At 48.6% G+C, this 25,547-nt stretch overlaps 1 protein-coding gene across 2 annotated transcripts in view; it reads left to right on the top strand.

Moving 5' to 3' along the window:
- sema6bb (sema domain, transmembrane domain (TM), and cytoplasmic domain, (semaphorin) 6Bb) overlaps nt 1-25,547 on the top strand; it is an 809,283-nt gene that overhangs the window by 428,304 nt on the left and 355,432 nt on the right. For both annotated transcript variants that reach the window (XM_072482724.1, XM_072482723.1), the window contains one exon: nt 910-1,027. Coding sequence is in view for 1 of the 2 variants with exons in the window: in XM_072482723.1 (XP_072338824.1) it covers nt 910-1,027 (118 nt within the window). In the remaining variant the exon portion in view is untranslated. The remainder of the gene's footprint in view (nt 1-909; nt 1,028-25,547) is intronic.

The raw sequence follows: 25,547 nt of genomic DNA on the forward strand, positions 1-25,547 counted from the left end.
TCTTTAGTCTCACCAGAGTTACAGCAGGAGTTCACAAGGTGAAGAATTTTGCCATTGTAATCAGTCCGACCATGGCGGGAATGATGGATCATTGCAACTGCCTCTCTGCCCTGTACCTAGCCCAGTCTGTACTTGACCTCCCAGCCACATTGTGTGACATCCTGGGCCAGACAGCCACAATGTCCAGGGTACCCACCACCTGTCTTTAAATGAAGTGACAACAATTCCACAACCTCATGCCAACCACCACCCCCCAAAGTTTGACTTTTTAAAGAAGATATTCATACTTGTCTCATCAACGCAAACATTTAAAATGAAAAGCCACCATCCAAAAAAAGTACATTTGTTTTTAAAAGAACAAGTAGTATAATTTTTATATGTATAGTTCTAGATGGGTCAGTGGGTCTCTCTCTCCATCTTGCCCCACTCTACCACGCTCTCCCGGGCAAATTGAGATGCAAGTTAGATTCTCCATCCAGTCTATCCTGAAAAAGTTCAGTGGCCCTAATCTTGAAAGAGTCCTCCCTGTTTGCATCTGGCATTTCTGCTTCGAGCATTCGGTTTTTATGTCTCCAACTTCCATCACGACAACACCTAATGTACTGAACAGAACGTCTCTGTTAAGTTCTGATCTGTGCTAATTGAGTTGATCTCAGCCAAAGGAGGCTTCAGTAGTGCTGGGTTTCTTATCACTGACCTTTGCTGGAAGGAGACTGCCAGGTGAAGACACAACTGAGCTAAGCTCTGATGCCATTTGTGGCCAGTAACCCTGTCGGCTCACGCAGGAGGAACATTGTATTGGGTAAGGGGGCATGCAAAGGTGGGCCAGCAAACACAAAATCCCATCCGCCATGAGTCAGAAGGCAAGAGTAAAATTAGAATCAAAACACGTCACTTCTTTCTCCACAGATGTGAGGCGGAGTGTAGCCTTCGTAGGAAGTGGCCCCGGAGGAGACCCTGGTCTCACAGGAAGGTTGGATGTTCAGCGGATACTGAAAGTGAACAGGACCCTCTTCATTGGTGGCAGGTAAATACACTGAAGAGTGACTGTCATTCAGAGTCTTGTCAGCGTTATTATATGGTTCTGTTTTCAGATATTCTTTTCAATAATTCTCAGTTTCCTTTGTTAATGAGACTGTCATGTTCAGCAATCTCTCCAGGGTATTTTTGTTTATCAGTTGAAATGTTAATGCATTAATATAAAAGTTTCAAAGAGCTTTGGCCTCAATTAGCATTGGCAGCGACTCCTGATTAAAAGTTTATTGTTTTTAAACTTCCTCATTAGTTTGGTGAGTCAGTGCATTAGTGTGTAGTTCAGGAAGGTCCAAACACCGATGGTCCAGACTGAGCTGATCTTAGCCGGAATTCCACTATACCCCTGAGCTGGGAAAAGGAAAGATCAGCCACACTTACTGCCCCTAATCACCAACCTGTGACTCTAAATTGGGGTCAGTGTGTGCATATTCATTGGGTCTCCAACTAACTTGCCAGCGCTGAGATTTTAAATATGGTAAAGGTGGAGAGAGTGTACAGGTTGTTCCAACCTACAATCTAATGTTGCCGTCTCATTTCTCTGCAACTGGTCAAAGGCAGTGCTGGTTAGGTTAAAATTGCGGCAAGCATGTTCCAGGTGACACTCTTCCTGCTGTGACGGAGCTGCATGGTGCCTTTATGAGACAGTGTCTTAATTGGCATAAACCGAAAGCTGAAATTTGCTCAAAGAGCAAGATTAGCAATATCATTCAGACGGGCTACAGAAAGGCATGTTAAGGAAATGGAAAAGTATCATTGATTCTATCAGGGGTGCTTTATTAGGTTGTTATAGCAAGTTGTTAGCAATCTCAATTGAAATAGTAGTTCTTCATGGTTTCAAATGTACCAGAAGCTGAAGATTTTTGGATTTAAAAATTTAACTTGAGATAAACCTCCTCTTCCCCATCTCCCAGCATGTCGATAATGTACACAAAATCCTGGTACCCAGGATCAGAGCGATGTACAGGGCATCAAGCCCATTCATTCCACAATAGCCGGGATCTTCTGGTCCTGCCAAAGTCAATGGCCATTTGCGTTGCTAGCCGGTTGTGCTGTGGGGATGAGGGGGGGGGGGGGGGGTCACCTTTGGCGGGATGGCACCTTCGGTGGGCAGGAAGATCCCACCAGTGGGAAGGGCCAGAATTTCCCAGTCTGACTCTCGCCACCCATCTCATCTCCTGAAAAAAATTAACTTTACCCAATAAAAGCTCTTATCCATTTTAAATGTAAGTGGCTCCCCACTTACATGAAACTACTAATTCATTTAACTCCTATTAGGAAATCATTTAAGTTGTTTTTGACAAAAACACTGATCAAATGTTTTACAATTTCATTTAAAGGATAAAATTCTACAGCGACAACTTGCACATATCTGGTGCCTTTGATCTAGGGTAGCTTCCCAAGATTCTTCACAGAAACATATTCAGACAAAAACTGACATTGAGCCAGCGAAGGGGATATTGAGTTGCAACTGTATAAAATGCCTATTATGCCACAGCATCACATGTTATCCTGTGTGCAGTTCTGGTCACCATATTATAGGAAGGATGTGACTCCATTAGAGAGGGTGCAGAGGAGATTCACCAGGATGTTTCCTTGGCTGGTTGAAGAGAGGCTGGAGAGGCTGGGGTTGTTTTCCTTGGAGCAGAAAGGGCTGAGGGGGGGACCTGATTAAGGTGTACAAAATTATGATGGACATAGATAGGAAGCAACTTTTCCCCTTAGTAAAGGGGTCAAAAAACCAGGGGGCATAGATTTACGGTAAGGGGCAGGAGATTTAGAGGGGATTTGAGGAAATGGGTTTTCACCCAAAACACTGCTTCCATTGCATTTTGAGAAAGAAAGTTCCAAAGACTCTCAACCTTCTGAGAGAAAGAAATTCTCCTCATCTCTCTCTTCAATGAGTGATCCCAGGGGCGTCATTCTCCGACCCCCCGCCGGGTTGGAGAATCGCCGGGGGCTGCCGTGAATCCCGCCCCCGCCAGTTGCCGAAGTCTCCGGTACCGGATATTCGGCGGGGGCGGGAATCGGGCCGCGCCGGTTGGCGGGCCCCCCTGCTGGATTCTCCGGCCCGGATGGACTGAAGTCCCGCCGATAAATTGCCTGTCCCGCCGGCGTGGATTAAACCACTTTTTGAACGGCGGGACAAGGCGGCGCGGGCGGGCTCCGGGGTCCTGGGGGGGGCGCGGGGCGATCTGACCCCGGCCTGGCCCGCGATCGGAGCCCACCGATCCGCCCACCGATCCGCGGGCGGGCCTGTGCCGTGGGAGCACTCTTTCCCTTCCGCCTCCGCCACGGTCTCCACCATGGCGGAGGCGGAAGAGACTCCCTGCACTGCGCATGCGCGGGAAACTGTCAGCGGCCGCTGACGCTCCCGCGCATGCGCCGCCCCGATATGTCATTTCCGCGCCAGCTGGCGGGGCAACAAAGGCCGTTTCCGCCAGCTTGCGGGGCAGAAATCCCTCCGGCGTCGGCCTAGCCCCTCAATGTTGGGGCTCGGCCCCCAAAGATGCGGAGCATTCCGCACCTGTGGGGCGGCGCGATGCCTGTCTGATTGGCGCCGTTTGGGGTGCCAGTCGGCGGACATCGCCCCGTTTTGGGAGAATTTCGCCCCTTATTCTGAACAGTGATCCCGAGTTCTAGATTCGCCAATAAGAAGTATAAATACCATTAACATTATGTTGGTTTTGTTACCAACATGGAGACCTTCAGGTGCTCTCTTCCAATGTTAAGTCATTCTAGTGTCAACCGTGAGAACCATGACTTCAAACCAGCTTCTCCAGGAAAGTATGTTAAAGGTTCGAAAAGCAAATCTCGCAGCCTCTGTAAGAAAACAGAAAACGCTGGAAAAATTCAACCGGTCTGGTGGCATCTGTGGGGAGAGAAAAAGAGTTAACGTTTTGGGTCCGTGCAACTCTTCTGAAGAGCTGTCCTCCATGTTTGTCCCTGAGCGATTTTCAGCTCAGGTTAAACTCATTCCATTCATTCACCACTAACGCTACACCATTAGTTGCGAATGTTTTCTCTTCTTGATATCAATGGAGCAGCCTCTGAGAAAGGGAGCCGCCAGTTGGGGAATAATGGGCAGGAAAAGTGCCGTGGAAGCCACCAGAAGCAACGGGCACTGCCGAATCGTTCGGGACATAAAGAACAAAATGGCAAGGGGCGTGTCTCACAATGTCACGCAGCAACTTAGCTTTATGAAGATCAGGGTGCCATTTTTAAAGCCCACCCCAGTACACAAAGTTTCACTTGGAACACACACATACTCCCCACCACAGAACCCCCACAGCACTGCCCCCAGCACTGTCAAAGCATAACCCACACCTCCCCGATCGATGCATCCCCTGAGTCCTACGGGGATTTCTGCTCGGCAAGTTCACGCCTTGGGAGACCTGTCAGGTTTCATGCTGGTCTGCCTCACTCGGGCATAGAGGCCGAATAATGAGATGCTAATGTGTGGAAATGATGCTTAACTCCCGTTGCCAAACCCACTGACGAATCTAAGATCTGAAAATCCCAGCCCCAGAAAATTTATGGAAAATAGTAAGTCCTTTGAACAAAAAGGAGTCCATCTACAATCTCTTCCTCTTTAAGTTCCTTCTTATTTCCATTGTTTTCCTTTTCCTTCCTTTGTTGGGCAAGCTCTGTGCCAGGTTTATTAAAGTATTACATGAATGGTTTGACACAAATGAATGATTTTACAGCCTTGTCCTTAACCTCTGCCAGCAGATCAGCAAGAAATAGTATATTATTTGTAGGAAAGCTTTGACAGAGGTGTATGAAATACAAGTTTCATATAAAAAGCTATATCTACTTGAGGCGAAGCTTCATAAATAATCAATGGCTTTTACCTGCTGGCAATCAATCGTGCGTCTGTCTCATAATCTAATGAATTAGGTAATTAACTGAAGGATCCCTCAGAGCCATTTCACCTCCCTTCATGAGTATATTTTCTCCAATTCGCTTCTCTGCTGCACTTTTCTTGAAACGCCGGCTCAAATTGGCTTACAGTTTCGCACTAGCACTCATTCACTGCGGCGTTGACACTGGAGAGCCTCAGAGCCAGTGTCAGTTGCCTAATCAACACAGCGGGTATCTCAGAAAGTAAATAAAAAGGCTTGCATCTATGTAGCACCTTTTTCAATGACCGGATGTTTCAAAGAGCTTTCTAGACAATAGCCATAATTCGCTGTTTGGGAGACTGTGCACTGGGAGAGCAAATCAGGGGCCATTCACTATCGCTTGCCATGAAAATTTATGCATGGGATTCCGTTGTGAATCCCACTATTGGGCTGCCATTTTGAGCGGGCCGCCCAATTGCGAAACCAGTGGAACACCCACCCCCACAATACAACTGCTCTCCCTCCCCCACCATGGGATTTCCTGGGTCACCCCCCACCCCCTCCCTGCACACTATGAGGGTGACCCGACTCCTCCACCAACTCTCCACCAGTGACCTTTCATAAGAGAGCCTCCCACCAGAGACTCCCCCCCCCCCCCCCCATAAGAGAACCTCCCACCAGGAACCCCCCAGAAGAGAGACCCCCACCACAGACCCCCCATAAGAGTGATTCCCACCAGAGAACGCCTCCCATAAGAGAGACCCCACTACAGACCACCCCACAAGAGTGATCCCCACCAGAGACCCTTACCTGTCAGCCCCCCATTACAAAGACACCTGCCTGGAAGTTAGAGAGCAGTCCAGACACAGTGAAAAACATTACTGCTTTAAAACTCATATGTGGCAGAGAAAGCAGCATCTATACATTCCTGGAAAGAGAAAACCATATCAGCTCGGTTTAAACCACTTCAGATCTTTAATCTGTAAAGCTTTCATTCATATCAATGTGAAATTGATTTTACTAGGCTGTTATTGAGAGCTTGCACACACAGCCAGCTGTCTGGATTGTTTACGTAGAACATAGAACAATACAGCGCAGTACAGGCCCTTCGGCCCACGATGTTGCACCAAAACAAAAGCCATCTAACCTACACTATGCCATTATCATCCATATGTTTATCCAATAAACTTTTAAATGCCCTCAATGTTGGCGAGTTCACTACTGTAGCAGGTAGGGCATTCCACGGCCTCACTACTCTTTGCGTAAAGAACCTACCTCTGACCTCTGTCCTATATCTATTACCCCTCAGTTTAAAGTTATGACCCCTCGTGCCAGCCATTTCCATCCGCGGGAGAAGGCTCTCACTGTCCACCCTATCCAACCCCCTGATCATTTTGTATTAATTTCATTTCCCTTCCTGCTTGAGTGGATCTTAAGCAGCAAGCTATGAAACTAACTGCAATGTTTATAAAGATCTAGATATGATTGACCTCTCTCACTGCCAGTTAAGTGCTCTCACTTCCTCTTTTTCTCTGAAGAAAGCACTTAACTGCCAAAGTGGCGGCCCGATAGTGGGATTTGCAATGGAATCCATAGCAATCACCACCATGCATAGATTTGCATGGGAAAGGATCATGAATCGTGACTGATTAACGCTCCCAACACAAGCGCAAATCAGGCCAATTAATCTCCGGTGGGAGAACATAGGGCTGGATTCTCCAATTTCGAGGCTATGTCCGGAGGAAGTATCTAGTTTTACAATGAAAAAGTTGCGCGCCCCCGCACTGATGCTCCGCCCGGTAGGGGGATAGCATTGGCACCGGGTAAATCTCCCACCATTCTTGACATAAACGGCTGGAGAATTGCTGGGTCCATGGCCACACATGCGCACAGTGATGACCTGCAGCGGTCGCGTCATACAACATGGCACTGGCCGCGCACGGACCCAACCTGCCAAATAGTGACCCCTGAACCCTCTCCATCCCCGGACCACCCTCCACCAGTCCCCCATACCTACTCCGAAGCCCCCCCTGCCAGAAGCCTGGCTCCTCCCTTACTGTGGCGGCGCTGGACACCGGCCATGGCGGAGGTTGACAGCGGCCGGTGTGGAGGGAAAGAGTGCCCCAATGGCACAGGCCCGCCCGCGGATCAGTGGGCCCGATCGCAGGCCAGGCCACTTTCGGGGCACACCCCGGGGCCAGATCCCCCCGCGCCCCCTCGAGGACTCTGCAGGCCGCCATGGAGCCTGGTCCCGCTGGTAAGGACCTGTTGTGATTTACGCAGGCAGGGATCCGCCGAAAACCAGAGGCCGCTCGGTCCATTGCGGGCCAGAGAACCGCCGGGGGGGCCGCTGCCAGCAGTCGCCAACCAGCCGCCGCGATTCCCGCTGCCGCCAACACCCCAGCGCCAGAGAATTCGGCAGCCGGCAGGGGCGGGATTCACGCCGCCCCCCGGCGATTCTCCGACCCGGCAGGGGGTCGGAGAATCCCGTCCATGATTTCAGCGTCGGGCAACGGAGAATCCCGCCCTATGTCGGAGAATCGCCGGGACGGGACGGGACGGGACATGCCGCCCCGACGCCGGTCCGCCGATTCTCCGGAGAGCGGAGAATCGGCGCCATTGGCACCACATGGTTGGCGCAGGGCCGTTTGGTGGCCGCTCTACTGCATACGGGACGGGCTGAGCGGCCACGCAAAGAAAGCCGAGACCCGCCGGCACCGTTCACACCTGCTCTTACCTGGTGGGACCTCGGCATGCATACATCCGGTGGCGGTCTGGGCCGAGCGAGGTGGGGGCTTCACTGTGGCCTGGCCCGCGATCTGGGCCTACTGATCGGCGGGCCGGCCTCTTGGGCTGGGGGCCTCTTTTGTTCCACATCAGCCCCTGTAGCCCTATTGGCGCCGGTCCCACTGGACATGTGCAGACCCGCGGCGCCCATCTGACGCTGGGGATCGGCAGCTGGAGCGGCGTGGGTCGCTCCAGTGCCGTGCTGACACCCTGTAGGGGTCAGAATCGCTGCTCCTGAGGCCATGTTGATGCCGTTGAGAAATGCGACCGCGTTTTCGACGGCGTCAACACTTAGGATCAGAGATTCCCGCCCATAGTCTTCCAAATGGAGAATCCCCGCCAAGGTCTCAGTTTAACATCTCAGTCAAAATAACTCCCCCAACAGTGCAGTACTCCCTCAGCACTGCTATGGAGTGCCAGTGTAGATCTTCTGCTTAAGTCTCAAGAGTGGTATTTGAACGTACAAACCTGCTGACTCTGGTGAGAGTGCCACCAACTATCTACAGCTGACACGTAAACTTCTCCTCAGCTCTCAACACATATCCAGCCGGGAACATTGAACATCAGTCAAGAGCAGGAACCCTGTCTGGTTTCAGACCTTGTCTTCTCCTGGGAATACTGATGCTGATTCTATTCCCCTGTTGAGAGGTGAGTCTTCAGTCCTTGTTGAAGCTCATCCTTCTAATGCAATAACTCTCCCATCATGGCACCTACTAGTACCTACCAACAAAAGAACGCTGATTTATGCAGCGCCTTTCAGTACCTCAGGAAATCCAAAAAGACTTTGCCGCCAATTAAGTACTTTTGAAGGACTGTTAAAGCCATAATGTAGGAAACGTGGCAGCAAAGTTGTAAACAGCAAGATGCTAGAAACACCAATGAGCTAATGATCAGATTATCTGTTTTAGCAGTGGTGTCCAGCGTATCAGGGAAAACCCAGCTCATCGAGTAATGCCATGGGATCTTTTATGTTCGCCTGAGAGGGTATTGGTTTAATCTCTCATCTGAAAAACAGAACTTCTGTCAGTGCAGCACTTCCTCACTACGACAGCAAATAGCAGCATAGATTATTTTATTCATGCCTTAGAGGGGGTCTTGAACCTACAGAATTGGAGGCAGGAGCATTACCACTAAGCCACGTCCAGCACTAATTGACACACGAGAAAAATGCATCGGATGCTGGAAGCTTGAAATGAAAATGGAAAATGCAGGAAAAACTCAGCAGGTCTAGCAGCATCTGTGGTGAGACAAACAGAGTTAACATTTCGAGTTGAATGTGACTGTTGGTGAGATTGTAATGAATATTAGTGGACAGTCTATCCCCAGATACTCGAAGAAGGGAAGGGAAGAGTTGGGGATAGATTACGTGAAGGTGAGAGAAGGGTGGAAATTAGAAGCTAAATTGATTAATTTGCCCAATTTGCTGCAGCATTGCTACAGCCATCAATATACCAGGAAATTATTTTTTTTTTGTGTGTGGGGGGGTGGGGGGGGCACGATGGGCCGAAGACCCGCCCGTCTGTAGCCGGTCCCACCAGCGTAAATCAGAGTAGGTCCCTTACCGGCGGGACCTGGCGGCGCAGGCGGGCTCCGGGGTTCCTGGGGGGTAGCGGGGACATCTGGCCCCGGAAGGTGCCCCCACGGTGGCCTGACCCGCAGTCGGGGCCCACCAATGTGGGCGGGCCTGTGCCGTGGGGGCACTCTATTTCTCCGCATCGGCCGCTGTGGTCCTCCGTGATGGCTGATGCGGAGACGAACCCTCCTGCGCATGCGCGGAGATGACGCCAGCACGCGCTGGCGCTCCCGCATATGCGTCGGCCGGCGGAGGCCCTTCGCGCCAGTTGGGGTGGCGTCAAGCCCCTTTCCCGCCGGCTGGCTGGGCAGAAACCACTCCGGGGCGGGCCTAGTCCCTGAAGGTGCGAAGGATTCCGCACATTTGGGGCGGCCCGACGCCGGAGTGGTTCACGCCACTCCATCCCGCCGGGACCCCCCGCCCCACCGGGTACAGGAGAATCCCGCCCCATTTGTTTTTCAGCTTGGGGAGATAAGGTTATTGCTGGGTGGGGCCCAGGAATGCAGAGAGGAAGTTGGTTTTGGAGAGGCTTTGGGAGAGAGAAAAGGTGATTTCTGATCTGCCTGAAACCGAGTCCACAATTCTCTCACAGCAGGATAGTTATAAAAGAGTAATAATCTGGAAAGCAGAGCAGTCTTGACTGGGGACAAGGAAGAAGCTGAAACATACCAGGTGAACCAGGTTGTTTGAAGACATTAAGTCAGAGCCTGAAGGCGTTCTAACATGAGCCAAATCTGTTTTATGAAGCAAGAATTACCCTGTGCCATGCTAATTTTAAGATAGATTGGGAGCTGTAGGTTTCTTTTCTTGTTGTTGTATGGGAAATTAAGTAGTAGTGTTAAGGGGTAATTGTAAGCTGTTCTTTTCAGGTGTGAATTTAAAAAGTTTAATATTGTATCAATAACAAAGTTTTGTTTTCGAAATATCAAAAAGCCCTGGGCGGGATTCTCTGATCCTGAGGCTAAGTGTTGACGTTGTGCGACGGCGTCAACGTGCTCTCAGGAGAAGCGATTCTGATCCCTACAGGGAGCCAGCACGGCACTGGAGCGACCCACGCCGCTCCAGCTGCCGATGCTGGCGTCAGATGGGCGCTGCGCGTCTGCGCATGCGCAGTGGCTCTCTTCTCCCCACCTGCCCCGACACAACATGGCGTAGGGCTACAGGGCCGGCGAGGTGCAAAAGAAGCCCCCAGCCCGAGAGGCCTGCCCGCCAATCGGTAGGCCCTGATCGCGGGCCAGGCCACAGCGGAGGCCCCCCCTGGGGTCGGACCCCCCTCCCCCCCCCCACCAGGCCGCCCCCGGATACATGCACGCCGAGGTCCCGCCTGGTAAGACCACACGTGGACGGCACCAGCGAGACTTGGATGTTTTGTGCAGCCGCTCGGCCCACCGGGCGGACAATCAGCGGACTGGCGCTGGGGTGACGTCGCGTGATTCGCGCCCGGCCCGGCGATTCTCCAGCCTGGCGTGGGCTGAGAGAATCCCGCCCCCTATTTTTCCATGCTATCGCTCCTGCAGCGAATCATTCTTTCCACGCAGTCTTACGAATAAACTAAAATATTACAGTTTTGGTCCAGTATCCTAGCCACTGTTGAGATCTGATCTGGGATCGCAATACTTTGAAGTATTAACAAGCTTACAGTGGCCAAAATTTTCCATGCCTTCCCACTGGTGGGGTGTTCCGGTCCCGCTGATGGCGACCCCTCCCGCCATGCAATCCCTGGCAGTGGTGGGAACGCAACACGCAAAACCCAAGCGACAGAAAATACGGCATGAGGTGGTCGGACAAATCCGTCCAATATCAGTACACCAGGGGTCAGTGATGTGGGATCAGCAATTGAAGTTGCCACTCATAGAGTAGTGAAGTCATGAGATCTTTGTTCACAAAAGGGCTAATGGAACATGCTGGAAAATGTTTCCACAGAGAATGACTGAGACAGACAATGTTGCATCATTTTAGAGAAATTTGAACAAATGCTTAAACCGAGGAAGGTCCCGGCGATGAGATGAAAGCCAAGTAGGGGAATATGTTTTGCATTGCTCAGCAATGAGTTATCATGGAAATGAGAGGCTGAATTGCCTCTTTTGGTGCTGTACAAATGATGTGGAGATGCCAGCGTTGGACTTGGGTGGGCACAGTAAGAAGTCTTACAACACCAGGTTAAAGTCCAACTGGTTTATTTGGAATCACTAGCTTTCGTACCGTAGCTCCTTCATCAGTAGGGTCTCCAGTTGGACCTTAACCTGGTGTTGTAAGACTTCTCACTGTAAATTGCTTTGGCTCTAGTCAGACTTCAGTTGACTTAAACCATCTTATTTCCCCAATAATTCTATCGATTCCCCCTTAGTCGGCTCTTTCCCACACTACAGAGGTTAAGCTTCTCTAGTCTTCCCTCATGGGATTGCCCTCTTTCGGATCAGAATTGTTTTGAAAGTTTTTCTCATGTACAGTATTTTCTTTGGTGAAAAACATCTGCATGACTCACATCAAGCATTGCATTCACCAAGAGAGCCTCTAGGAGAGTTAATAATGATTCATAATCTTTATTGTCTCAAGTAGGCTTCCATTAACAAGAGAAGCCATTTGCTTTTGTGTGCAGTGCACAATAACAGATTGAAGAATCGAGTGCCTAATGAAAATATTGGTCAATGTACAATAGAATTGCTGAAACATCCAGAAAATGATTTTAAAATGCAATCACTCAATCAATAAATACCCACTTGACAACTGACCATTGTATTGTTATTAGCTAAGAATAGCTTTATTGACAATCTACAGGAAGAAAATAATGTATCCAAATAAATCCCAAGGAAATCTTGATGACAACGGAAGTCATTGTTTTCTTTTGCTTTCCTTCATGACTGATTTGTTTATTTATTTCCATTGCATTGCCGTGGAGGTTTTTATGGTTTCAATGCATTGTTGCATTGTCCAGCACTCAATAAACCCAGCTCTGTCCCATGATTACCGTAATTCACTTCTTTCTGCATTCGAGAGGTAATTACTTCAACTTTATTTATGTTTTGTTTTACCAATTTTCTTTCCTCTTAGGAAAGCCCCGCCCCCACTACATTTATACTGAGGTACTGCTGACATCAATGGCAATGACAATGGAGTTGCTATAATTGGCCTCAGCTCTAGAATAATAGGGTCGGAGAGGGAACCAACCAAGCTTCCTGCTCCTGATCGTTATTTTGTTTCGATTAGGTTTCCCTTATTCGAAGAGTATTCTGAGATAGTTGGGATATAGTTTATGTAGAAACTACTTATTTATACTGTTTACAAGACGTCATCAAAAGTATAGGGTCATGTGACACATTGGTAGCATCCCTACCTCTGGATCAGAAGCGTCAGTTTTAAATCCAACGCTCTGACCTGTTGGCCATGGTTCAGAATGCAGTTCAGCAGTCTGATAATCAGCTCAGAAATCCTTCCACCACTACCTCCACTATCACCCAAAACAAAAAAAGATGGAAATGAACCGGAATCCTCCGGCCGTTGGGATTCTCTGTTCCGGCCGGCAGTGCATCCCTGCCCTGGATTTCCCGGCAGTGTGGGATGGTTTCAATGGGACATCCCATTTACGAGTGGCGGAAGTAAAGATACCCACCCCCAGCGAACGGTGCGCTGCCAAGAAATAGGCGGCTGGGGGACCGGAAAATCCAGCCCATGCAAAACAAATATAGAAAGTACGTGATTCTGTGGATTCAGACCTTTCTGTGTTTTGCTCTTTTGGAGCCTCTTGGTCTTCTGACTCTGATATCATTCTCACATCATCATTAACCTCATTGTGTTGTACTATAATAATTAACCCTTTGCTCTATAATCCTTTGACCCCCATTTGGGCAAAAAGGTGACACAAGCTCTGGCTTAGGTAGGGTGTCTCACAATCTATTCTCCTTCTGACAGTCACCTATGGTTTGAGATATTGTTCGACTTGAACTTATAACAAAAGTATCATCCACCAGCAGGAGGCAGTAACTTCATAAGAGAGAGGGAAGATAGCATAGAAAAACTCAGTAAAGGTCAGCCCTGGGACATTACCTCCATTTGTCTCAAGGTTTCTCAAGCAATCCTTAATGAGGGAACTTCAGTTTTCAAATGAATGTCAGTTCTTGGCAGCGACAGGTGAAACGAAAGGTTTAAGGAAAGTTGAAGGATTGAATTATAAAGCCCTGAGATTGTACCTTAAGCACTCCTTTGCTACCGTTGGTACGCAGTATGGAAACCTCAACATGCTTTTTCTCATAATAGTCAAAGCACATGCAGTCAGTTCCAATTAATGTTACAATCGATTAACAGCTGAAATGGTTATTTCTTTAGAATGCCAATTGAACAGGATATCTGTTTTGGAGGCGTGCAGTGCAAAAAAAGCATTCAATACTTAATTTACAGTTCAGAGCTGCTTTTAAGAGCATCTGAATAGTAATCAATAATCCATCATTTATATATTGCCTTCTGTCATCAAGATATTTCAAAGCGTAAATTACCCTGGAGTTCAGTGGCTTTTTTAATTTGTTCTCAGGATATGGTCGACACTGGCAAGGCCACCCCTGATTCCTTGATTAGCAATTATGTGTACAACCAAGTGTTGTGCTAGGCCATAACGTAGTGTGCACTAGATTCTTGCACTGGTCAGGCTGTGTCGGCAGACATTGTGGAATCAGATAAGTTTTTCCCAGCAATTCAGCAGCTTTTATGAACAGTACTTCCAATATTACCGAATTTATAGAATATAATTCTGCAATGAGCTTTAGTGGGATTGTGAGCGATCAATCTCCCATTGCTTGTCCAGTGGCGTAACTACACTACCAGCCTGGTATGTGGGGAAAACATGGTGGCCATCCTGCACGAGCAACACCCGTAAGCATTCGAACTATGTGTTGTAGTGGTGTAATTTGAGGGAGAAATGTTGGCCAAGGCTCCAGGGAACTGTGCTGAGAGATCTGTGATAACTCTCAGGAGGCCCTCGGGGATACACTGATAGATCTTCCTGTGGGACCCATAGAATACGAGCTTCTCTGTTAGTGGGCGGAGGTCTGCCCAGCTGGGCCTCGTTACTTAGCCCCAGCCCGAAACGGGATCGGCCCTCTCATTAATCCCCGACTGGGACCCTTTTGTTGTATGCCGTAGTAGTGGCCTTAACTTTTAAGTTTACAATAAAGTTAAGTGAACCTTCTTTCTTGGGTCTCCTGGTTCATTATACTGGCAACTTCTTAACGCAGGCATCCGTTTGGCAAGTCTGTGTTCCAGGCAAAGGGAATCACATATCACAGACACCACCTTGATAGGGGTGGCCTGTACTCAGTGGAAGAAAAAGTACAGGCCATAAAAGGGGCCATAATGCTGGAAAACACAACAGAACTAAGGTCATTCCTGGCACTCATAACTTACTACTGGAAATTCTAGCTACCCTACTAACACCCTTAAACACACTACTAAAGAAGGAGCAAAAGTGGTCTTGGCGAACGTCACAGGAGTAAATGTTCACCAGAGTAAAAAGGCAATTGCTGTCATCTAAAATAATGGCATGCTATGAACTCTCAAGACTGCTCACCCTCACTTGCAATACCTCGCCTTATGTAATTGGAGCAATATTATCCCATCGGTGGGACGATAGCACTGAATGACCAATAATGTATGCATCCAGGCCCCTGGCTGACACGGAGTATAGATACACCCAGATCAAGAAGGAGGGATTGGCCATGCTATATGCAGTGAAGATGCTATGGACGCTGTTTCATCATTATCGCGAGTCATAAACCCCTACTGGGCATCTTCAAGGAGGACTGGGCAAATAGCCTTGGCCCAGGTCCAACATTGAGCACTACTGTGAGCCACCTATGAGTGCACATTCCAGCGTCACACAGGAGAACAGATAGTGAATGCAGATGCCGTAAGTCAGCTACCGCTGCCCGCGAGCACTCACCGCCCCCACCTTCTGGTGACCTTAAACTTTTAAACTTTATGGATATCCTACCCGTGGCAGCCAAGCAGATCTGTACATGGACTCAAATGCACTTTGCGCTGACGAAGTTACACCACATCATCCTGAGCAGTGTGTTACAGGAAGCCTTCACGGAAACCTTACAGCCTTTCCTTGTGAAGCAACAAAAGCTCGACATGGAAGATGATATAATTCTATGGGGAGCATGAGTGGTCATCCCACGACAGGGTCAATCCACAATACTGCAAGAATTATATAACGGACATTCCGGCATCTCGAAATGAATATACTCGCGAGGACCTCTGTATGGTGGTCCGAACTCGACAGGACATTGAGCACATGGTGAAACAGTGCTCGAATTGCCAGGAGAGCCAAATGCTCCTGCCATCGGCCTCGCTACACCCCTGGGAATGACCAATGTGGCCCTGGGTGCAAGTGCATGTTGATTCTGCTGGACCATATGGGGCAGCACGGTAGCACAGTGGTTAGCACAGTTGCTTCACAGCTCCAGGGTCCCAGGTTCGATTCCGGCTTAGGTCACTGTCTGTGCGGAGTCTGCACGTTCTCCCCGTGTCTGCGTGGGTTTCCTCTGGGTGCTCCGGTTTCCTCCCATAGTCCAAAGATGTGCGGGTTAGGTGGATTGGCTGTGCTAAATTGCCCTTAGTGTCCAGAAAGGTTAGGTGGGGTTACGGGGATAGGTTGGAAGTCTGGGCTTAAGTGGGGTGCTCTTTCCAAGGGCCGGTGCATACTTGATGGGCCGAATGGCCTCCTTATGTACTGTAAATTCTATGATTCTGTGATTCACGGGGTAGATATTCCTGATCATCATAGACGCCCACTCAAAATGGTTGGATGTGCACCAGATGATCTCCGCTACCTCAAGAGTCATCATGGAAAAACTATGCCAGTCGATCAGCACCCACGGACAATGGAACCCCATTTACCAGCGAGGAGTTCCAGGCATTCATGTGTATCAATGGGTAAAACACATCCGCACAGCCCCATACCATCTGTCCTCGAATAGTTTAGCCGAGCGGGCAATCCAGACTTTAAAATGTGGCGTGAGGAAGCAGAACGTAGGCTCCCTCAATAAGAAGCAGGCATGAATCTTGTTCAACTCTACAGGACTATACCACAAGTAACAACCGGGGTGACACCGCCGGAATTACTCATGAGCCAATGTCCCAGGACGTACCGGAGCTTAACGTTCCTAAATATCAGTGGGTAAGTGGAGGCTAAACAAGACATACAAAAAAAATAATGACCACTGCAGGCAAGGCAGAGCTTTTAGACCAGGAGACATCATATGTGACCGTAATTTTGGGAACAGTTCTCAATGGATCCCAGGGGTCGTGGTGAAGAAAACGGGGCCAATTTCATACAATAGCAAGACCCAGATAAAAACGTATGTAATACATGGACCACCTCAGGCACAAGGCCTTAGAGGACACTATGCCAGGTGAATTGGTACCCTCACCATCCTTCGTGCCATCCTACACCCAGAGGCACGCTCTGCCAGGGACCAACGTCTGAGCCAACAGGACAACAAAGGCCTGGCATCCTATATGGACACAGAGAAAACCGCTCCCAGGGGATGTCGCAGTGGACACAGAGAAAACAGCTCCCAGGGGATGTCACAGTGGACACAGAGAAAACAGCTCCCAGGGGCTGTCACAGAGGACACAGAAAAAACAGCTCCCAGGGGATGTCACAGTGGACACAGAGAAAACCGCTCCCAGGGGCTGTCACAGTGGACACAGAAAAAACAGCTCCCAGGGTATGTCGCAGTGGACACAGAGAAAACCGCTCCCAGGGGCTGTCACAGTGGACACAGAAAAAACAGCTCCCAGGGGATGTCGCAGTGGACACAGAGAAAACAGCTCCCAGGGGCTGTCACAGTGGACACAGAGAAAACCGCTCCCAGGGGCTGTCACAGTGGACACAGAGAAAACAGCTCCCAGGGGATGTCACGGCGGACACAGAGAAAACAGCTCCCAGGGGCTGTCACAGTGGACACAGAGAAAACCGCTCCCAGGGGCTGTCACAGTGGACACAGAGAAAACCGCTCCCAGGGGCTGTCACAGTGGACAGAGAGAAAACCGCTCCCTGGGGATGTCACAGTGGACACAGAGAAAACAGCTCCCAGAGGCTGTCACAGTGGACACAGAGAAAACAGCTCCCAGGGGATGTCACAGTGGACACAGAGAAAACCGCTCCCTGGGGATGTCACAGTGGACAGAAAAAACAGCTTCCAGGGGCTGTCACAGTGGACACAGAGAAAACCGCTCCCAGGGGCTGTCACAGTGGACACAGAGAAAACCGCTCCCAGGGGCTGTCACAGTGGACACAGAGAAAACCGCTCCCAGGGGCTGTCACAGTGGACAGAGAGAAAACCGCTCCCTGGGGATGTCACAGTGGACACAGAGAAAACAGCTCCCAGGGGATGTCACAGTGGACACAGAAAAAACAGCTCCCAGGGGCTGTCACAGAGGACACAGAAAAAACCGCTCCCTGGGGATGTCACAGTGGACAGAAAAAACAGCTCCCAGGGGCTGTCACGGTTGAAGTTGAGCCCTCAGCAGTGGCCCTTCAACACTCATCGTGGAAGAGACAATCCCTGACTCGCTTTACAGCTCTTGGCTTTGCTCTGCCACAGTCAGACACGTGGCCACATGACAAGTGGCAAAGAGGACTCCATCAGCAGGATTTTGAGGGTTCTGACATTGGGGGGGGAGGGGTATGATAACCTTCATGAGACCCATGGGGATACACTGATAGATCGCCCCGTGGGACTCATAGAAGACGAGCTTCCCTGCTAGTGGGCAGGGATCCACCCAGCTGGGTCTCGTTATTTAGCCCTTTGAATACCGGCCTGAACCCGGACCGGCACTCTCGCTGGAACCTTTTTGTTGTTTGCTGCGGTAGCGGCCTTAATCTTTAAGTTTACAATAAACTGAAGCAAACCTTCTTTATCGGGTCTCCTAGATAATTATAGGATCTTTGACATCCACCCAAAAAATCCTTTGATTAACCACTTCATCAGAAAGGATGACATCTCCGATAATGCCGAGGTCCTAGATCTGAACATTTTGAGAGATGGGGGAACAAGTGGATACACTGCCAAACAAAAGTGCTGGAATTTAGGGTGGGATCCAATTCTTTCAGGATTTTCGGTATTAACTGAGTAAAACACCACATTCAGTAATGTATTCAGGTGTGTGTTTTGTAGGTGACCATCCATTTACCAAGTTAGGCAGCAGAAGGCATACTTATGATTCACAACTGTTTTATTGTGGTACCAGAGTTCAGTACAAATACTGTGGTTTCCACCATTCCCTTTGTGATCTTCTCCCTGCCTTCTACTGAGGAAAACCAAGTTGTGATGCACAGTCTTCAGTGAGCATCACCTGTTCTCAATTCCCTCTGAAGTAAGACCTGCTTTACTCTTAAAGGAACCTGCACTTCTAACATTATCACATGTATGCACATGCGTGACCGAATTGAATTGAATTGATTTATTGTCACGTGCACCGAGGTACAGTGAAAAGTATTGTTCTACGCACAGTCCAGACAGATCATTCCATACACGAAGAACATTGGACGTGCACAAATATACAATGTAAATACATAGACATAGACATTGGGAGTGCAGTGCCACTCAGTAGAGAATATTTGTGAAGAGATCAGTTCAGTTCATAAGAGGGTCATTCAGGAGTCTGGTAACAGCGGAGAAAGAGCTGTTTTGGAAGCTGTTGGTTTGTGTTGTCAGACTTGTGTATCTCCTGCCCGATGGAAGAAGTTGGTGTCATGATATGCACTCATGCACATGATGAGATACAGACAGGCAGTGACAGACACCCAGTACAGCCAATCAACACACAGGACAGAACACAACCAATCACCGGGCAGAACACTAGAGGGCGGTTTCCCACTATAAAACACACGAGGCACAACACTCTGTTCCTTTCCACTGGTGACAACTGTAGTGACAGTCAGGGTGTATATATCAGTTAGCACCTTCTGCACGTGGCTCAGAGCTAACCTGGTCTAGTTAGTTATAGTAAGCACGCTTAGATTAGTAGAGTGTCAAACCCACAGCGAACTGTGTGCTCTGCTTAACAAGTTCAATAAAGCGTATTAAACTAACACCATAGTTTGGAGTCAACTTTCAAGTACAACTGCATCCACTTGCAGTCCGTGTTACCCCAAGGTGAATAACACGACAATTGGAAGAGAGAATAACCTGGGTGGAAAGGGTCTTTGATTATGCTTTGTGCTTTCCCAAGGCAGCAGGAGGTGTTGATAGAGTCAATGGTTGGGAGGTAGGTTCGTGTGATGGACTGGACTGCGTTCACGACTCTCTGTAGTTTCTTGTGGTCTTGGACCGAGCAGTTGCCAGGAGATAAGATGCTTTCTATGGTGCATCTGTAAAATGTGGTAAGAGTCAATGTGGACATGCCGAATTTCCTTCGTTTCCTGAGGAAGTATAGGCGCTGTTGAGCTTTCTTGTTCGTAGTGTCGAAGTGGGTGGACCAGGATAGATTGTTGGTGATGTGTGCAATTAGGAATTTGAAGCTGTCAACCATCTCCACCTTGCATGCAGACAGGGGTGTGTATGATACTTCGCTTCCTGAAGTCAATGACCAGCTCTTTAGTTTTGCTGACGTTGAGGGAGAGATTGTTGTCATTACACCACGCCACTAGGTTCCCTATCTCCAACCTGTACTCTAACTCATCATAGTTCGAGATCCAATCTACTATGGTCGTGCCATCAGCAAACTTGTAGATGGAGTTGAAACCACATTTTGCTGAATAGTCATGTGTGTAGAGGGAGTATATTAGGTGGCTAAGTACGCAGCCTTGTGGGGCCCTGGTATTGAGGATTAGCGTGTGAGTCTGCCCACCTGAGAGCTGCTGTGAGTTCCACTGAGGCTGTTGGAGATGCCCTAACCTGTGCCAGCCCAAGGTAATTGATCTCTCAGAGATATCCAATGTTTTTCTCTGCGGAACAGGGGTCAGAATCCTAACAGTTGTTAGTTGCCGACAATCGCGCTCGGCGCGGGGGCAGAGAATGGGGCCTCAGACCTGCAATCAGGTCCGACGCTGGGACGCGATTCTCTGGCAACCGCAGAATCGCTGCCAGCCGCATGCGCGCGGTCGATGCAGTGCCGGTTGGGGGCCATTGAAAGAGGCCCCCGCAGTGATTCTCCACAGTCGACCAGTCGAGTTCCCGCCGGCATGGTTCTAACATGATTCCACCCGGTGGGAACTCAGATTCACGGCCGCGGTGGCCATCCTGATGGGGGGATCAGACACCGAGGGGGGCCTCCACAACGGCCAGGCCCGCGATTGGGGGTTACCGATCGGCGGACAGGCCTACCTTCTTCCGCGCTGGCCCGCTATGTGGATCCGCCATGTTGCACGGGCCCGGCACAGAAGCGGCCACTGAGCGCAGGCGCAAACCCGCGGCCGGCAGTGCAGTGCCGCGTATATGCACCGGACCTGCATGGAGCACTCCGGCACCAGGCTGCCCCCCTGTGGGCTTCAGAATCGCTGGACCAAGAGGCCCGTTGACACCGGAGTGAAACACTGAATCGGGACCAGTGCCAGTTCCCCAATACCACAGGCCCCGAAAAGCGGTGTACTCACCGCCTAGCACCTACTCGCGGCCATTGCTGGAGGCCCGCTCCGCCCCCGACCGGCCGAAGTCCCGACGGCATGGATCTAATATGGTCCTGCCGGTCGGGAAACTAGCATGGCAGCTAAGGTCTTAGTCCGCGGCCGCCCTGGTCGGGGATGGGCCGATCGGAGGGCGGGAGGGCCTTATGGGCGGCTGGGCAATGTTCAGGCGGGCGGTCAGGGTTGGGCACGCGACCGATCGGGGTGTCTATTTTTAAGGTCCTGCTCTGCGGTCTAAGTCCGCCATGGAGCACGGCACGGCTGCTGGAGGCCGCTGCTATGCGCATGCGCAGCCTCCAACTCGGAAATGTGGTGGCCCGTATCTCCAGCAAAGCTGTTAGTTTTACGCCGGGTCCCTGCTAGCCCCCCGCAGGGCTAAGAATTTATGGCCCTTTCACACCAGTTTTCCATAGTTTTGACGCCGGCATGGGAACATAGCCCCCTAAACAGAGAATCCAGCCCATGCTCCCTCTGTCTTCCAGCAGTGGAGTGGCATTTCCGTTTCTTTCGCTGCACTGATGTTTCAGCCTCATGTTCAATTGTGACGCAGCTGAGCAAATATGCAAGACCACTTTTAAAAGTCAGCCCTTTATAACGCAGAATAGTTTTCGCAAAAAGGGCAGACGATAAGAACATAAGAACATAAGAACTAGGAGCAGGAGTAGGCCATCTGGCCCCTCGAGCCTGCTCCGCCATTCAATGAGATCATGGCTTATCTTTTGTGGACTCAGCTCCACTTTCCGGCCCGAACACCATAACTCTTAATGCCTTTATTCTTCAAAAAACTATCTATCTTTATCTTTAAAACATTTAATGAAGGAGCCTCTACTGCTTCACTGGGCAAGGAATTCAATAGATTCACAACCCTTTGGGTGAAGAAGTTCCTCCTAAACTCAGTCCTAAATCTACTTCCCCTTATTTTGAGGCTATGCCCCCTAGTTCTGCTTTCACCCGCCAGTGGAAACAACCTGCCCGCATCTATTCCCTTCACAATTTTATATGTTTCTATAAGATCCCCCCTCATCCTTCTAAATTCCAACGAGTACAGTCCCAGCCTACTCAACCTCTCCTCGTAATCCAACTCCTTCAGCCCTGGGATTAACCTAGTGAATCTCCTCTGCACACCCTCCAGTGCCAGTACGTCCTTTCTCAAGTAAGGAGACCAAAACTGAACACAGTACTCCAAGTGTGGCCTCATGAACACCTTATAGAATTGCAGCATAACTTCACCAGTCTTAAACTCCATTCCTCTAGCAATGAAGGACAAAATTCCATTTGCCTTCTTAATCACCTGTTGCACCTGTAAACCAACTTTTTGCGACTCATGCACTAGCACACCCAGGTCTCCCTGCACAGCAGCATGCTTTAATATTTTATCATTTAAATAATAATCCCTTTTGCTGTTATTCCTACCAAAATGGATAACCTCACATTTGTCAACATTGTATTCCACCTGCCAGACCCTAGCCCATTCACTTAGCCTATCCAAATCCCTCTGCAGACTTCCTGTATCCTCTGCACTTTTTGCTTTACCACTCATCTTAGTGTCGTCTGCAAACTTGGACACATTGCCCTTGGTCCCCAACTCCAAATCATCTATGTAAATTGTGAACAATTGTGGGCCCAACACTGATCCCTGAGGGACACCACTTGCTACTGATTGCCAACCAGAGAAACACCCATTAATCCCCACTCTTTGCTTTCTATTAATTAACCAATCCTCTGTCCATGCTACTAGTTTACCCTTAATGCCATGCATCTTTATCTTATGCAGCAACCTTTTGTGTGGCACCTTGTCAAAGGCTTTCTGGAAATCCAGATATACCACCTCCATTGGCTCCCCATTATCTACCGCACTGGTAATGTCCTCAAAAAATTCCACTAAATTAGTTAGGCACGACCTGCCCTTTATGAACCCATGCTGCGTCTGCCCAATGGGACAATTTCCATCCAGATGCCTCGCTATTTCTTCCTTGATGATAGATTCCAGCATCTTCCTTACTACCGAAGTTAAGCTCACTGGCCTATAATTACCCGCTTTCTGCCTACCTCCTTTTTTAAACAGTGGTGTCACGTTTGCTAATTTCCAATCCGCCGGGACCACCCCAGAGTCTAGTGAATTTTGGCAAATTATCACTAGTGCATTTGCAATTTCCCTAGCCATCTCTTTTAGCACTCTGGGATGCATTCCATCAGGGCCAGGAGACTTGTCTACCTTTAGCCCCATTTGCTTGCCCATCACTACCTCCTTAGTGATAACAATCCTCTCAAGGTCCTCACCTGTCATAGCCTCATTTCCATCAGTCACTGGCATGTTATTTGTGTCTTCCACTGTGAAGACCGACCCAAAAAACCTGTTCAGTTCCTCAGCCATTTCCTCATCTCCCATTATTAAATCTCCCTTCTCATCCTCTAAAGGACCAATATTTACCTTAGCCACTCTTTTTTGTTTTATATATTTGTAGAAACTTTTACTATCTGTTTTTATATTCTGAGCAAGTTTACTCTCATAATCTATCTTACTCTTCTTTATAGCTTTTTTAGTAGCCTTCTGTTACCCCCTAAAGATTTCCCAGTCCTCTAGTCTCCCACTAATCTTTGCCACTTTGTATGCTTTTTCCTTCAATTTGATACTCTCCCTTATTTCCTTAGATATCCACGGTCGATTTTCCCTCTTTCTACCGTCCTTCCTTTTTGTTGGTATAAACCTTTGCTGAGCACCGTGAAAAATCGCTTGGAAGGTTCTCCACTGTTCCTCAACTGTTTCACCATAAAGTCTTTGCTCCCAATCTACCTTAGATAGTTCTTCTCACATCCCATTGTAATCTCCTTTGTTTAAGCACAAAACACTAGTGTTTGATTTTACCTTCTCACCCTCCATCTGTATTTTAAATTCCACCATATTGTGATCGCTCCTTCCGAGAGGATCCCTAACTATGAGATCATGAATCAATCCTGTCTCATTACACAGGACCAGATCTAGGGCCGCTTGTTCCCTGTAGGTTCCATTACATACTGTTCCAGGAAACTATCGCGGATACATTCTATAAACTCCTCCTCAAGGCTGCCTTGACTGACCTGGTGAAACCAATCGACATGTAGATTAAAATCCCCCATGATAACTGCTGTACCATTTCTACATGCATCCGTTTTTTCTTTGTTTATTGCCTGCCCCACCATAATGTTACTATTTGGTGGCCTATAGACTACTCCTATCAGTGACTTTTTTGTCTTACTATTCCTGATTTCCATTCAAATGGATTCAACCTTATCCTCCATAGCAACGATGTCAGTCCTTACTATTGCCCGGATGTCATCCTTAAATGACAGAGCTACACCACATCCCTTACCATCCACTCTGTCCTTCCGAGTAGTTTGATACCCTTGGATATTTAACTCCCAGTCGTGACTATCCTTTAATCATGTTTCAGTAATGGCCACTAAATCATAGTCATTCACGATGATTTGCGCCATCAACTCATTGACCTCATTCCAAATACTACGAGCATTCAGGTAAAGTACACTTATGTTGGCTTTTTTACCTCTGTTTTGAATCTTAACACCTCGATCAGTAACATCTCCTAAGTTATATTTCCTCTTAACTTTTCTCCTAATTTTCCTTGTTGTTGAACCCATATCTTCATGTAACAACCTGCCACGTCGCTTACCATTAATGTTTTTACTTCCCGTTTTATTCCTTTTAGTATTACTGGGCCTATTCACTGAGCTCCCCTCAGTCACTGTACCTTGTACGTCGCCCTTTTTGATTTTTAACTATGGCGTCTCTGCCTTACACTTTCCCCCTTACTGCCTTTTGTTTCTGTCCCTGTTTTACTACCTTCCAACTTCCTGCATCGGTTCCCATCCCCCTGCCACATTAGTTTAAACCCTCCCCAATAATGCGAGAATGAGCTACTACTCACCTACTAGTAACACAGACTATCTGACAATCCCACTCACCTTTACGTTCAGACTGGTAGTGAGAGATTTTGCTCACAATTAAATTTTAAGCAGATATTGTACATGTCACAGTGCAATTCGTTCATTGATTGTGCATGTGCAGCTGTATTTCTTTAATTTTTATTCTGGCGCAAAGACATTTCTCAACACTGGAGGTGTGGCATTCCAGGAGGTTCCAGCAAAGATGCCAAATTCCTAACGCATGTGTGGGAAGAGGCAGTTCTAATTGTATACATCTCTGTTTTCAATTCTAGCAGACCCATCATTGGAAAGTAACTGGCCTGTCGGCACATTCAGTTTTCAGAAATCCATCAAAATCATAGACTGAAACTACGAAACAGGAGTCAAGCGATAGCTTTGCTCATTTTCCAACAGTTCTACAGTTCTAATTGAACCAAATGAAATAAATTAAACAAACTGAGGGACAAATTAAAACAGGCAGCCCCTGAAAGGGATTCTGCCTGAAACAGTAACAAAGAGTAAATGAAGCTTAAAACGTCATCCAAAATGTGACTAAAAGGGTCAATGAAGCACTCCAGACCCTGCGGTTCCCACCGGGCACGGAAGACGATAATAGTGCCACTGGACACTGGATGCTCTCTCTCCAGGGACACCAGGCTGCGAATATAGCCAAGGAAGAGGGGCAGGCGGTCGGATTGGACAACCCCATCGGTCGCCTGCTGCCTGGACCTGTTTATGGCAAGTTCTGCTCATTTTCCATTCT

This window comes from Scyliorhinus torazame, chromosome 18 (assembly GCF_047496885.1).
Source record: "Scyliorhinus torazame isolate Kashiwa2021f chromosome 18, sScyTor2.1, whole genome shotgun sequence".
In the NCBI taxonomy this organism is placed as follows: domain Eukaryota; kingdom Metazoa; phylum Chordata; class Chondrichthyes; order Carcharhiniformes; family Scyliorhinidae; genus Scyliorhinus; species Scyliorhinus torazame.